This window comes from Pelodiscus sinensis, chromosome 1 (genome assembly GCF_049634645.1).
Source record: "Pelodiscus sinensis isolate JC-2024 chromosome 1, ASM4963464v1, whole genome shotgun sequence".
NCBI lineage: Eukaryota > Metazoa > Chordata > Testudines > Trionychidae > Pelodiscus > Pelodiscus sinensis.
The window spans coordinates 140267900-140283218 of NC_134711.1; the positions used below are offsets into that span (position 1 = coordinate 140267900).

General features: G+C 46.1%; 1 protein-coding gene across 2 annotated transcripts in view; it reads left to right on the forward strand.

Moving 5' to 3' along the window:
• WARS2 (tryptophanyl tRNA synthetase 2, mitochondrial) overlaps positions 1–15319 on the forward strand; it is a 52168-nt gene that overhangs the window by 16445 nt on the left and 20404 nt on the right. The window contains exons 2-3 of one of the 2 annotated variants that reach the window (XM_075904793.1): positions 88–154; positions 13865–14122. In XM_075904793.1, the coding sequence (XP_075760908.1) occupies positions 152–154; positions 13865–14122 (261 nt within the window). In that variant the 5' untranslated portion in view covers positions 88–151. The remainder of the gene's footprint in view (positions 1–87; positions 155–13864; positions 14123–15319) is intronic. The other variant, XM_075904789.1, reaches the window with a different exon arrangement.

Below are 15319 nucleotides of genomic sequence, written 5' to 3' on the forward strand. Positions count from 1 at the left end.
AGCCTGGATTTAAGAAAGATCAATGCCTTTATCCAAAAAAAATCCTTCCATTTGTTGACACCTGTGTCTATCTCATTTGTTTCCTAGATTGGTTTGCAGCTCTCTACCTCAAGGATGCTTGAGACCAACTCACCACAAGTACCTCTCATTTATGGTGGGTCAAAGGCACTTTCTATATAGAATCCTCCATATTCTGCTGTTTATGGCCCTCCACAGACTTTAAGAAATGCCTCTGTGGTATGGCAACTCACTTGAGAATACAAGTTGTTTGTCTACCCATACCTAAACAAACAGTTTCTGAATTCAACTTCATGTGAGGTACTCCTCAGAGAAATTCAGTATATTATGTTTCTACTGAAGGATCTAGGTCTCCTCATAAACATAAAGAAGTCTGAGTTTTAGTCCGCATAGAGGACTCCAACATAGTTGCAGTCCTACGTTCTCTGTAGGCTAGGGCTTTTGTGCCAGATGACAGAATTCTCAGATTTAAATCTTGACAGTGTTCTCAAAAGGCAGTATTTTTTCCTAATACTTACCTGTGTGAAGGTGTTAGGGATGTGTGTCACATACCATATGCTTGCCTCATAATGAGGATTGGATAGCAGTGGCTATCTCTAAACTGCTGGCCCAGATCAGACAGCATGCAGAATTTCCAGTGATACCACCGAATGCACTACTTGACATGGTGAACTCAGAATAAATGTTCTAAGAGCAAGTTTATTCATCCCTGCAACTTAATAAATGACAAGCACTTTGGATGCATCCAGCAATGGTTAGGACACTTATTAAATTCCCTGACAGATCAAGGCATTGGAGCTATCAGGAAAAGAGACTGCCTATAAATCTATTAGAGATGAGAGCAATTTAACTGGTTTCTATCAAAGGAAAGCTGGTTTAGGTGGTGACTGACAATACAACTGTCATGTACTTTGTGAATAAGCAGAGTGAGGGGCTCGTTCATCTTAATTAAGCAGTAACGCTATAGGACTAGTGCATTTAGCACAAGATTTATCTGATAGCCCTGCACCTTGTAGAAGAGGAAAAACAACCTGGTGGACTCACTGAGTAGAGTATCAGAGGGGTAGCCGTGTTAGTCTGAATCTGCAAAAGCGACGAGGAGTCCTGTGGCACCTTATAGACTAACTGAAGTGTAGGAGCATAAGCTTTCGTGGGCAAAGACCCACTTCATCAGATGCATGTGGGTCTTTGCCCACGAAAGCTTATGCTCCTACACTTCAGTTAGTCTATAAGGTGCCACAGGACTCCTCGTCGCTTTCACTGAGTAGAGAGGCTGTACAGCTGCATGAGTGGTGGATAGGAAAGGAAATGATTCATGCGATCTTTAGCATATAGGCTTCTCTAGCTAGAGACCTGGTTGCAACAAGTCTCAATACAAAGTGTAGAGTCTTCTTTTCCAGGTCAGGAAGCAGCTGAAACTCCATATTTGATGTGTTTCTTCTGCACTAGAGAAGAGACCTGCTGTGTGCTTTCCTCCCCTTCCATTGTATTACAATGTGTGATTGCCTTTTTGGCTAAATGTGGCACTTCAAGCACTTGCTGCTTCAATTTCCTCCTTGGAGTTTTCTGGCTCTCCTATGGTTTGTGTGGCTCAGCCCTCTGACTGGGTCACTCTCAGTTCAATTCATTTTCAGTGTAATAAGTCCAAACAAAAGACCCAAATAAAGAAAAGGTATTCTGGCCTTTAGGATTTCTCTGAAACCAGCCTTTTGGGCTCTGTTCCCGTTCCCTCCTGGGTTACCTTTCAGTCCTTTTGTCTTTCCTGGTATGCTGGTAGGAGAGCTTCTCCTGTCAGTGTTGTGACATAAAAGCTGTCCCATCAACATAATTCTCCTTGGGGAGGTTAGGTGGATCTTTCACACCTCAAGTGACCTATTTATACTGATGATATAGGTCTGTAGTGTAGACCTGGCCTAATAAACCTGTAATGAGAAAGCTTGAACCTTGGGTGAAGTATTCATTATTTAATCAGTCTATTGAGGTTGCCTTTGTTATTGCTGGAGTTTCAGCTAGAGGAATTAGTGCATTGCATGCCACACCCTCCTTTCACTGTCTTTCATAGAAACAAGGTAGTTCTCAGGCTATACCCTGTATTGTTATCCCTGTAATTATCCATGTTACACTATAAATCTATCAGATTTCTTTTTCAATCTAGGGAAACCACTTTACAATTGGAATACTAAAAGAACCCTCACCTGTCATCTTAATAGAACTCAGGAATTTCACCAATTAGTAAATTGCTTATTTCATCCATGGACACTCATCAAAATTAGGCAGTATCATCAACCATTTCCAGATGGATTGAACAGTATTTTTAGAACAGTTTTATATATAGCAGCACTCTCCTCCCCTCTAGGTATTATATTGCATGCCCATGGTTTGTGTTAAATGTCTGATCAGGAATTATGTATAGCTACTACTTGGAACTCTGCATACAGGTAGTTTCACAAAACATTGCACGTCACATCTGACAGCTCGAGCTGATACAGTTTGTTGGAGCTCTACCCTCCTCCTGGTTGAAGTGCTGCTTGCCAAACTATCCCATAAAACAGGACCATACAGGAGACTCTTGAAAGAAATAGAGGTTACTAACTTCAAGCCAGAGTTCTTAGAAATGAATGCTGCATAGTTATACTCCTTACCAATCTTTCCCTCTTCCTCAGAGTTCTAATAAACGCTTTCTCTGATATAGTAATGGAAGAAACTGAGGCATATTCCCCCCCCCCCCCATATCCTCCTCCTCCCTGAGGATGTTTGGAAGCACAGGAATAGGAATGACCACACAAATACTGTAATAAACACTGTTTGGAGAAGGATTCTCACACTAGGGTCGAGCAGCTGGCAGAACCCTGAGTGTGAATATACAGAGTCCGGTTACAAGTAACAGTCAGAGCAGAACTTCTCTCTCTTCCCCTCCCCTTTTTCTTATGCTCCCTCCTTTACTTCTTCCCAGCATGCCAATACTAACCAATCCAGGCCTGCTCCAGCAACATCCCCACTGCCACAGTGTTTTCCTAGTCTTCAAATATCAGCTTTATATTTGAGTCACCGTTTAGATCTCTGAAGGTTAATATATACTAATGATGCTGGTGATAATCCAGGACACATGAAAACATTGATATCTATAGATATTGACCTGTTTATTTTGAAAAAAAACCTGGAAAATTCCTAAACAGCTTTAACTTTGAGGTAAGGACTGCATAATCTATCAGTGCAAATCACAAAACTCAAGAATTTAAGAGTAAAGTCATTCTCAGTAGATTCAGCTACCTGTCTTCCACTGCCCATAGGCCAAGTGCAACTTCAGTTCCAGCTGTGCACCTAAACAGTAGTGTGCACATGTACTGATTTCGTTTAATGACTTCATTACCTATGTCTCTGGACAATCATAAAATGGAGAAACACCATCTTATGTAAGAACGGTATTTGCCTTGCAGGAGAAAATCATAGAATCACAAAAATTTATGACTGGAAGAAATCTTGAGAGGTCATCTATTCCCTCTCTCCTCACTGAGAGAAGATGTTTGTCTAACATTGGCATAAAATGATTATCGTAACTAATGTGTGTTTTAACAGTTATTCATGCAAGTTTTCCTAAACGTGACAGATAAATGAGTCCCTTGGTCACCATTTTCAGCTTAATGCCATCTCTATCTTGCTTATGCACACAATACAAAAACAGGTACAGAACTATGTACAGTATAACTTAGAAAGCCACAGCAGTCCTGCATTAATGATCCAAACACATAAAAATATAACTAGTTATCATGGGGAGAATTAAGGCTGCCTGTTCATTTGTTGTCATTGCCTCAAGGATTTCATTTGATTTGATAATGAGAGATGTGAACTTGGGGGGATGACAGATAGGAGAGGAAGTGACTACAAGACACAAATTCATCCCAAAAAAATCAACTTTGAAGAAAGATTAGTCCTGGAAACTTTCAGCCCAGCAGCTGAAAATTGGGCAGACTTCTGAAACAGGCAGTGCTTATGTAAGCAGATACTGGTGGTGATGGGGAACTGACCTACAAGAGGCTCAACCGAGGTTTCCTTGTTTTAAGGGTAGGTATAGCAAAATCTCACAACCCTGGGAAGTGTGGCACTATTACATTATTATAGTGACTCAGCATCACCACTGTTAAGGTTGCATCTTCTAAAATTGATATGCTCAATTGGAATACTTTGTTGTATCAGGAAGGTGCAGAGTAGATAGTATTAATGTCTCCCAATGTGAGATCATTTGTTTGTGGGGTTCTACACATATCAGCCCTGAATAAATAGTTACAAATGGAAACACTGTTCCATTATAACACTGTTATTTTTTGCTCCAGGTATTTTATGTGAGTTGAGCTATAACAAAAAAAATAATGCTAACAAGGAACACTATGTCCAGTATTCCATTGTAACACATTGTCCCTTGGTACAGGTATTGCATGTGAGTTGGGTAATAAAAAGGGAAAGGAATGGCAATAGAAACGTTTATATACCAGGAGCAAAGCCTTCAAGAAGATCCTTCTTGACTTCAAGAAGACTTCAGTCAATCCTGCTAGAGCTGGGAAGGCCATGGCACAATAGTTGGGGAGTAGGGTTGCCAGGTGTCCAGTATTCACCCGGACAGTCTGGTATTTTCACCTCCTGCCCAGTAAAAAAATTTCTGAAAATACCGGACACCTAAGATGTCCGGTATTTTCTGATTTTTTTTTCCTCGGCCAGGAGGCGAAAATGCCGGGCACCTGGCAACCCTACAAACACTCAGCACCCGGCCTCCCCCCTAGTCCCCAACACCCCAGAACCCATGCTTATGTGGTTCCGCAAGGCTTCCGGCAAAAAGACCAAGGGGAAGCAATGACTCCCCTGGGTCTTAGTGCTCAACAACTCCCCTGTTCCTATCCCGGCACTCACTCTTAAAGGGGACATGCTGGTTTAATGCTGGTTAATTTTAATATATATTTTTGCTTAATAAGTTTTGGGGTCTTTTTGTTTTTTGTTTTGTTTTGCTCAATAACTTTGGTCTCCCCCTGCCCCTTTTTTTTTCAACAGAATGTTTTTCCTGGTGGGTTTTTTTTTGGGGGGGGTGGGGGGGGGTATTTTTGTTTCAACCATCTGGCAACCCTATTGGGGAGGGACTGAGTAAGGGGAGGGAACACACTGCCTGGCCAAGGGCATGGCTGGAGAAATGTGCAGAAGCAGGGTGATGGGGATAGGGTTATGGAGTAGAGGCTAACTTAGCATGTTAGTTGTGGGACATCATGTGTAACACTGTCTAAATGATCACAAACTCTTGCTAACTACCGGTATGTCTCTAGGAAATTCAATGCTAAAAAAACCATACAGACCCCAAAAAAACAACCTTCATTAACATAGAGTTAGGGTTGCTGGGTTATGTACCATCCCTTGGCAGACCACTGAGTTGAGCAAAATTCAAATGTCTGAAAAACAGGAAATATTAGTTTGTTGCAAGTGGTCAGTGAACCATAATATAATCATAATTGTTTTGTTGGCACATCTCCCAGGAAACAGATTTATCTTAATTGTAATAGGGACAGATTATGCTAATATGTAATAGTTTAATTATGACCAGGTGTTAAAAGGTTGCAGGCAAGGCTCCATTAGAAGTCCTGCATTTGCTCACTCTAACTTTGAGTAGGAAAATTGGCTTGACCTGAAGAGTTTATTCTGAAGACAAAGGAGAAAGTAGGAAGAAAATTGGTCATGATTGTCACTGGTGCCTCATGTGGATCACAACTGGGGGTTCCAGTATTAGGTCAGACTGTCAAAACTTGGCAGATTCTCTCACTCTGACACTGCTGGTATAGTCTAGAGTGAGATTAACCAAACCAACAATATACATCTGTTCCTAGGTCACTTGATTAGCTCACCATAAATCCACTCCGTTCCTTTAGTGCTCCAGCCTCTACCCAGTCAAATTAGACAACTGCGATGAAAGGTTGTTAAACAAGTTATCACCACACATCAAAGTTCTGGCTCCAAAGAGCTTTCCACTAACCACCAGGGCCGATGTGTGGGGATATGAGGAGTTGCATGCCCCCCAAATGCTGTGGGCAGGGGAGCCTGGCACCTGCAGCAGGTTCCAGATCCTGGACGCACCAGCAGCGGTGGTGCAGGCAAAGAAAGGCGGGTGACCCCCCCAGCTCACTCTGCTTCTCCAGCCATATCATATCAGGCCGGGATCACCTGATGAGTCCCCGATGGGAAGCGGAGTGGCATGGCCAGGGGAGCTGAGCAAGCTGGGGCTACCTAGCTCCGCTTATCCTATAGCTACTGGTGAGTGCAGGGAGTGGCCAGACTCTTGCTACTGGTATCAGAACCTCAGCCCTGCTAGTCCATCAGGCCGCCTTGGTTGGGGGAAGAGGCGGGGCAAGGAAGAGGCAGGAAGAGGGTGGAGCAAAGACGGGGGGCAGAAAGGAGGGGTAGATGTTGGCGCCCCAGTTTCAGCCTGATTGAGAACATCTCTTTACACTTGAGCCCTAAGACTCTCTGATGCTGGGAGATTTTTGCAGTATAGAGCTGGAAAGGAGGAAAATTAATGAACCATTTATGTTCACTGGAATTGATCACAGTAAATTAGGGGCTAGGGATGTGAATGACTCATCAACTAGTGAACGATCTGATAAGCAAATGCTTATTGGATAGTCAGCTAGTCCCCCCCTCTTGCTGTCTCGATCAGAAAGAGGCAGCAAAGGGAGGGAGTGCTTCAAAACAGCAGCACTGAATGGAGCCTGGGGTTAGCAAGGGACTTCCTTGCTGACCCCAGGCTCCATGTGGCACTGCCGCTTTGAAACGCCGCAGGGAGCATTGGGCACAGTGCTTTTGCCTTTGATGTGTAGCAACAGCTCTGGAGCTGTTGCTACACTTCAAAGGCAGAGGGGCCCTTATCAACTAATTGAATAGTCAATGCAAATTGCATCGAATATTTGATTATCCAATTAATCTAAATTTAATATCAGTATTCTGGACAATCATGAACCCAAAAATCTTTCTTTTATGTAACAATTTTACTTACTGTGGAGAAGGACATCATAGAATCATAGATGTCTAGGGCTGGAAATGGACCTCAGCAGCTTATCTCTTCCTTGTCTGTGCACTGAGCAGTATCAAGTATATCTGCACCATCCTTGATAGGCATTTGTAACCTGATCTTAAAAACCTACAATAATGGAGATCCCACAACCTCCCTTAGTAAACTATTCCAGTGCTGCACTACTTATCTTTCATAAGTGTGGCACCCAAAACTGGACATGGTATTCCAGATGAGGCCTCACTAATGCCAGTTACAACAGAACAGTTCTTCTTCGAGTGGCCCCGTGGGTGCTCCACTCCAGGTCGGGTCCCGTCCCGGCGCCGCGAATCGGAGAGCTATCAGAGCCGTGGTCCGCCGGACCGCGCATGCGTGGCTGCCCGAGGCGGCGTTCGCGCCTTTGATGTGTTGTGCGCGGTCCGGCTTGCTCAGTTCCTCTCAGCCGCCCTCGGTCGCGGACGAGAGCTCCTACTTGTCAGTTTCACTTCGCAACAGCTTTTTCAAAGAAGCCTTCACATTTGTAAATAGTTCAGAGCCTGATTAGTTAATTAGTTCTTGTTGGTTTTTACTTAAAAAAAAAAAAAGAAGAAGAAGAAGAAGAAGAAAAACGGACTGGATCTCACAGCCAGTTGAGGGGACAAGTGGAGGAGAGTACTCAATTTCTCCCTCCTCCTTAATTCACTATGCCGGGATCCCCCGGTTTTAAAAAATGCTCCGTCTGTCAGGACCCTATGCCGATATCAGACGGTCATGATTCTTGTGTGAGGTGCCTGGGTGAGACGCATGTCCCCCAGAAGTGCACTCACTGTAGCAAGTTAACGGCAAGGGCTCGTAAGGACCGAGACTTGCGCCTCAAACTTATTCTTTATGGCAAGGCGCTGGAGTCCGATGCCATACCCGCCTCTGGCATAGCAGCCCAGAAACGGCGGGCAACGTCTCCCGGGACAGCCGTTACAAAAAAGACTAAGGCGTCCCCAGCTCGATCGCTGCCAGACACCACTAAAACAAGATGCCCTGACGAGGCATCTGGGTCAGCAGTCCCAGGGCAGAAACGGGCTCCTGGTCAGACGAGACCGGCACCGGCTCCAAAAACCGCGCAGAAACCAGCATCGGCAGGAGCGCGAAAGCCGGCACCGCCAACTGCCGCCCAAGCGGCGCCGGCGGCGGAGATTTTAAACCCCTCGGTGCCGAGCCGCCAAGTCTCTCAGGCGGCACCGCTGGCTGATCTGCCGGCACCGGGCTCTTCGTCGGCACGGTCAACGCTGCCCCCATGTGGCGATACAGAGGCATTACAGCCGCGTGCGGCACCGAGCTCTCCACCAGCAGGAGAAATTGACAAGGCTTCACTGCATTGCAAAGCCGCAGAGAGAGAAACTTACAGGGCGCTTTCCCCATCGCCTACCTTCTCTCCAGGACCGTCTCCTTCTCCACCCAGGTACCGAAGGCACCGGGACTATAGTCTTTCCCCATCTTATCAAGTGCTAAGAGGACCTTCCCATGGGGACACGGTCTATATAGAAACAAGACGCCCCCCATCACGTTCTCGCTCCCCAAGGAGTTCATCAAGGCATAGATCACCTAGGCGGTCGCCACGACGGATCTACTATATTCGCAGTTCAAGATCCTCCAGATACTCTTCACCAGCACGTTCTGACCGTTACTATGATCGCTACCATAGGGCTGAATATGATCGCCCCCACCCTGGTCGCGCTACCCTATCTTATAGGAGTTCTTCACGTAACTGTCTATCACCCAGTGCGCAGCACTTACCAGAGCGTCCACAAAGATTGTTTTCATCACCTCCATCAGAAAGCTTAACCATCCATCAGGATCACTCAGAACCAGAAGAGGGCCAACTGTCCGAGACAGAAGATCCTCGGCCACACGTTTCTCCAACTGACTGTCCTTCGTCGTCACCGGATGAAGCAATGATTCCAGATGATGCCTCTCCCTTGGATGACCTGAAGCACTTCCAGGACCTATTCAAAAGGGTTGCAAACACACAGGAAATACAGTTAACAGACGTTCCCATGAAGAAACATCGTCTCTTAAAGAATTTGCGACAGCAACAACGGGCAAGAATCGCCCTCCCTATCGATGAGGCCATCATGGAAGTGGCAGACGAAATATGGCAAACCCCTACATCGGCTGCCCCAACTAGTAAGAGGGTTGATAGAAAGTATTTCGTACCTGCTAAAGGACTGGATTTCCTTTTCAACCACCCCCAACCCAACTCTCTTGTAGTTGAGGCGGTACAGCGGAGGGCTAAGGCTCCTCAATATAAGAATACATTCCAAGACAAGGATAATAAAAAATTGGATGTGTTTGGAAGAAAGGTTTACTCTTCGGCTACGTTATTGTTACGAATCGCAAATTATACAGCCCACCTTTCTAACCACAATTTTGATAATTACTCAAAGCTTACAGAGCTACTACAATATCTACCTGATGCCAAGAAACCCTTACTGAAAGCCATAGTCCAAGAAGGATATATAGCCTGTAATACTACTTTGCAGATGGCCATGGATGTGGCCGACACAGCTGCACGGGCCACAGCTACGGGGGTCGCAATGAGGCGGTCTTCCTGGTTATTATCTGCTGGAACTCCACGGGAGCTTCAGAATAAAGTAGAAGATCTACCCTTTGATAAACAGAAGCTTTTCGCTAGTAACACCGACGAAGTTCTTCATTCTGGCAAAGACTCCCGTACCACTTTACGTATCTTGGGAATGTACACACCTCCCTATAAACGTAAACGTTACTATCCTTACCAACGGAGGTACGATTATGCATTCAATAAGAATCAATCACGTCCCCAAAACAATCAGCGCTTCCGGCAGCGTCCTCAACGTAAAAGATCTCAAACGAACCGTTCATCCAATCAACCTGCACCTAAGCAGCAAATTTGACTTTCCCGTCGAGGATGCAAGCACGACCCCCACGTTCAACGTACCACAGGACTCTTTACACATGTTTCACCATCGATTAAAACAGTACCTCCCTCACTGGTCCAGTATCACCACGGACAAGTGGGTTCTGGAGGTGGTACAATTTGGTCTCTCCATCCCCTTTCTATCCATTCCCCCCACCACCCCTCCTACCCCGTCCCTTTTCAGGGACCCCTCTCACGAACATTTGCTGAAACAGGAAGTTCAGCGCCTACTGAATATCGGTGCTATAGAGAGGGTACCAAGTCAGTTCCAGGGAAAAGGTTTTTATTCCCGGTACTTCCTTACCCCAAAGAAGACAGGAGGGTGGAGACCCATTTTGGACCTACGCAAGCTAAACCGCTACCTCAGGAAACATCGCTTCAAGATGGTGACCCTAAATGCCATCATTCCGTCGTTGAACAAGGGAGACTGGTTTGCAGTCCTCGACCTCCAAGACGCCTATTTCCACATAGCGATCCATGTGGCACACAGGCGTTTTCTCCGCTTCCAGCTAAGTCAAGAACATTTCCAGTACAAAGTACTACCCTTCGGCTTGGCATGTGCACCCAGAGTTTTCACCAAAACTTTAGCGGTAGTGGCTGCCCACTTGCGCAGACTGGGAGTGACAATTTTCCCATACTTGGACGATTGCCTCCTAAGAGGTCAAACATATTCAGAGGCCAAACACATGGTGACAACAGCCTCTCAGGTTTTTCACTCTCTGGGTCTACTCATAAACATACAGAAATCCTCGCCAGAACCTACACAAGATCTGGTCTTCATAGGAGCGAGGCTCGATTCGAGAACAGCGCGCGCTTATTTACCTGCCGAACGTTTTGCCGCCATTCAAGATCTTGTTCACACCCTGACGTATGCTCCAACGATCCCCGTCAGAGTACCGTTACAACTACTGGGACACATGGCCGCCTCAACAACTATTGTTCAAAACGCAAGGTTACATTTTCGCTGCCTTCAACACTGGCTGAGTACAGTATACACTCCGATGAAGGACAGCATTCACAAGGTGGTGGCGATACCGTCACATGTACAACAATCCCTACAGTGGTGGACCAAGCCGACCAATGTTATGGCGGGCATTCCTTTTCACCGTCCGCAACCGTCGAAGCAAATAACAACAGATGCGTCCCTTACTGGCTGGGGAGCGCACATGGACGACATGACGGTTCAAGGTCGCTGGTCCCCGCAGGAGATGCTCTTACATATCAACATTCTCGAGTTACGAGCAATACGTCATGCATGTCAGCATTTTCAGTCCCATATAAGGAACACGACTGTCAGAATCCTTACGGACAATATTGCCACCATGTATTATGTAAACAGACAGGGAGGGGCTCGATCCCGATCTCTCTGTATAGAAGCGATGCACTTGTGGAACTGGTGTACCCGCATCAATACCATCCTAACAGCTTCCTATTTGCCGGGTGTCCAGAATACTATTGCGGACTCACTCAGCAGGCTGTTTCCCCACGACCACGAGTGGGAACTTCGCACGGACATTCTACACGGTATTTTCGCCCAATGGGGGTTTCCCTCAATAGATCTGTTCGCTACTGCTGCCAATGCCAAGTGCCCCTATTATTGCTCCAGGGCAGGGATCGGACATCGCTCCTTGGGAGACGCTTTTCTCCACAATTGGGGAACGGCGCTGCTATACGCCTTTCCCCCGATCGTCCTAGTTCCCAGGATCCTGGAAAAGATCACTGTAGAAAGGGCTCGAGTAATTCTCATAGCCCCAGCGTGGCCACGGCAGCCTTGGTATTCAGTACTCCACCAGATGTCCATCAGGACACCGTATACCCTTCCTCTGCTTCCGGATCTCTTGACTCAGGACAACGGCTCCCTTTCCCATCCGAAACCCGAAACATTACACCTCACGGCGTGGATGCTCGCTGGTTCAATCCAATCGAACGATCATGTTCGCAGAGAGTCAAGGAAGTATTAGTACACAGCAGAAAAGATTCCACTCGAAAGACCTACCTCGCCAAGTGGGCCAGATTTGAAACGTGGTGTAGCACTGATGGTAGGGATGCTTACGTCGCAGGAATATCCCAGATACTTGATTACATTTTACACCTCCACGACACGGGCCTTGCGATAGCCTCGCTGCGAGTGCATCTAGCAGCAATTAGTGCTTTTCATCAAGGTCAGGATGGGTTTTCTGTATTTGCTCATCCCATCACAAGGAGGTTCCTAAAAGGACTTACAAATCTCAACCCACCACGGCGACCACCACCACCTTCCTGGAATTTAGACTTTGTTCTGGATTCCTTGACACGCCCCCCCTTTGAGCCCTTGGCTACGATACCGTTGCAACTTCTAACTACTAAGTTGCTTTTTCTGCTTGCCATTACATCAGCTCGCAGAGTGAGTGAAATAGCGGCATTCATGTCATCACCGCCTTACACGGTGTTTACTAAAGAGTCGGTAACGTTGAGATCTCATCCAGCTTTTGTTCCAAAAATTTGTTCGGATTTTCACATCAACGAGCCAGTTGTTCTCCCCTGTTTCTATCCCAAGCCTCATACTTCAAGGGAAGATGCACGATTGCACACGCTCGATGTGAGGAGGGCATTAGCCTTTTATATCGAAAGAACGCGACACTTTAGGAAATCGGACCGTCTAATAGTGTCGTTAGCAGATCGAACCAAGGGACAACCCATCACTTCCCAACGGATTGCGAGGTTAATAGTGTCGTGTATTACAACCTGCTACTCTATACATAACAAACCTCTTGCGGGTACTCCTAAGGCCCATTCTACGAGAGCAGTAGCCACGACTACAGCTTTTCTTAGAGGTGTTCCTTTCCGAGACATTTGTCGAGCAGCTACATGGTCATCGCATTCTACCTTTATGAGGCATTACGCTGTAGTAAACCAATTTGCTGCCGATTCCTCCGTGGCTACAGCAGTACTTTCGCATAGCCATAAACCTTAGTCCCGGAGCGCTCAAGTGTTCGAGTACTGCTCTGAAGTCACCTGGAGTGGAGCACCCACGGGGCCACTCGAAGAAGAAGTTACTCACCCTGTGAAGTAACGATTGTTCTTCGAGATGTGCCCCGTGGGTGCTCCACGACCCGCCCTTCCTCCCCGCTCCGGTATTTTCATTTTATCGTTTCAGGGAGCGGCTGAGAGGAATTGAGCAAGCCGGACCGCGCACAACACATCAAAGGCGCGAACGCCGCCTCGGGCAGCCACGCATGCGCGGTCCGGCGGACCACGGCTCTGATAGCTCTCCGATTCGCGGCGCCGGGACGGGACCCGACCTGGAGTGGAGCACCCACGGGGCACATCTCGAAGAACAATCGTTACTTCACAGGGTGAGTAACTTCTTCTTACTTCCCCTGTCTTCCATATGACAGTCTTCTTCTTGCATTCCAGAAATGTCTTTTTCTCAGCTGAATCACATTGTTGACTTCAATTTGTGATCTACAGTGATCCTTTCCAGCAGTACTATTGCTTTTCCCATTTTGTATTTGTGCATTTGATTGTTTTCCTTCTTAAGACTTTATTGTCTTTATTGAATTTTATCTGGGTAATTTCAGACTGACAAATTCATTTTGAATTTGAATCCTGTCTTCCAAAGTGCTTGAAACTCCTCCCAGCTAGATGCCATTCACAGATTATTTAAGTGTTCTCTCCACTCCGTTATCCAAGTCAGTGAAGAAAATATTTAATAATACCACAATCAGGACAGAGCCCTCCAGGTCTCCAGCACATACATCCTTCCAGTGTGACAGCAAACACTGCAAAATGGGGAAGTAGAAGGAGCTGGGGAGTAGGATACTGAATGTTGAAATGAAAAATGAACAAGGTTTGAAAAGCAGTGGTGCTATAAATTATTAAACTTTTCATTACAGAATAGCCATATGGATCGAATTTTCTCTGGTATTCAGCCAACTGGGAAGCTCCACCTTGGTAACTACTTTGGAGCCATCCAGAACTGGGTGAAGCTTCAGGAAGAGTACAGCTCTATGCTATACAGCATTGTAGATCTGCATGCTCTCACAGTTCCACAAGAGCCAGAAATCTTGCGTCAGAACATCCTGAACACCACTGCTACGCTCCTTGCCTGTGGTATCAACCCAGAGAAGTGTCTCCTTTTTCAGCAGTCACAGGTCAGTGTCCCAGTTACTTACAAATGTATTCTTAGGCATGGCTATCTGGTGTTCCCCCTGCACTTTGTTGTGCACACATAGCACTCTGCATGTCATTTATTATTTTGTGCTGACTGTCCTAGAAATTATTTAAAAACAGTGAGCCAGGGTGTACCTGTGGCGGTGGGCGGGAGGACAGGGCCAGGCCCCCGTAGGACAGGAGTTGCTCTGACTGGCCAGAGCAGCCCCTGTCTGGGGTGGGCAGGGAGCTGCTCCAGTCCCTGCTGTTAACCAGAACCTCTAAGCATTACCTGTTTAGGATAGTGCTTACTGGTTAACCTTTTGCATGCCTACCAGAAATACCCTCTCTCATAACAACCCAAGTCAACTGTAAAATCCCTGCCCTAGTTCTTGTCCAGAAGGAGCTTTTCCAGATCTTCCATTTCCTCTGTGTTTCCTCTTCTAGAGAATGGACTCCTGTTTTTGCAGCCCAGTCTACACAGACAGGAACATTCAGGTCAACGTCTTTTCCTAATATAAGTCCTTGGCCATTGGTTTATACTTTGTGAAGGATGCCTTTTCTCTGCTCATTTTTCCTCCTCTCCTTTCTCGATTATAACTTCTTTACAGAGAACTAGATCAATTCCTCAATTTACTAGGGTAGAAGTAAGGTTTGTCATATAGAATTCTGTTGCCATTCTTGCCCCTCTGTTTTAGCTTTTTCTCTGAAGGAGAACAGCCTCTAGACCGCAAATGTCAGAATCACTAGTTAACAGGTTATTTTTTTTTCATTCTTCCAGCAACTTCTGCTCCCATTACTTCCTGATCTGGGAAATGGTTGGAAAAGATTCCACTCAAACTTTGACAGCTGATGCCCAGGCTGCTTAGAGAATATGATTCTGCATAAAAAAACTGTAACTTCTTTGCAGTTAGATTTCCTATGTTCGGTTCCTGAATTTACAGGCGAGATCTAGGAAAAACTTTTTCACTGGGAAGGTGGTGGAGAACTGGAATGGGTTACCTGGGGTGGGAGGGGTGTGTGTGGGATCTCCATCAATAGAGGTTTTTAAGTCTCACCTTGACAAAGCCCTAGCTGGGATGATTTAGTTGGGATTGATCCTGCTTTGGTAGGGGGCTGGATTCGATGACCGCCTGATGTCTCTTCCAACCCTAGGATTCTATGATTCTATACCCTTTGGATTCCTCCCCACCGCTACA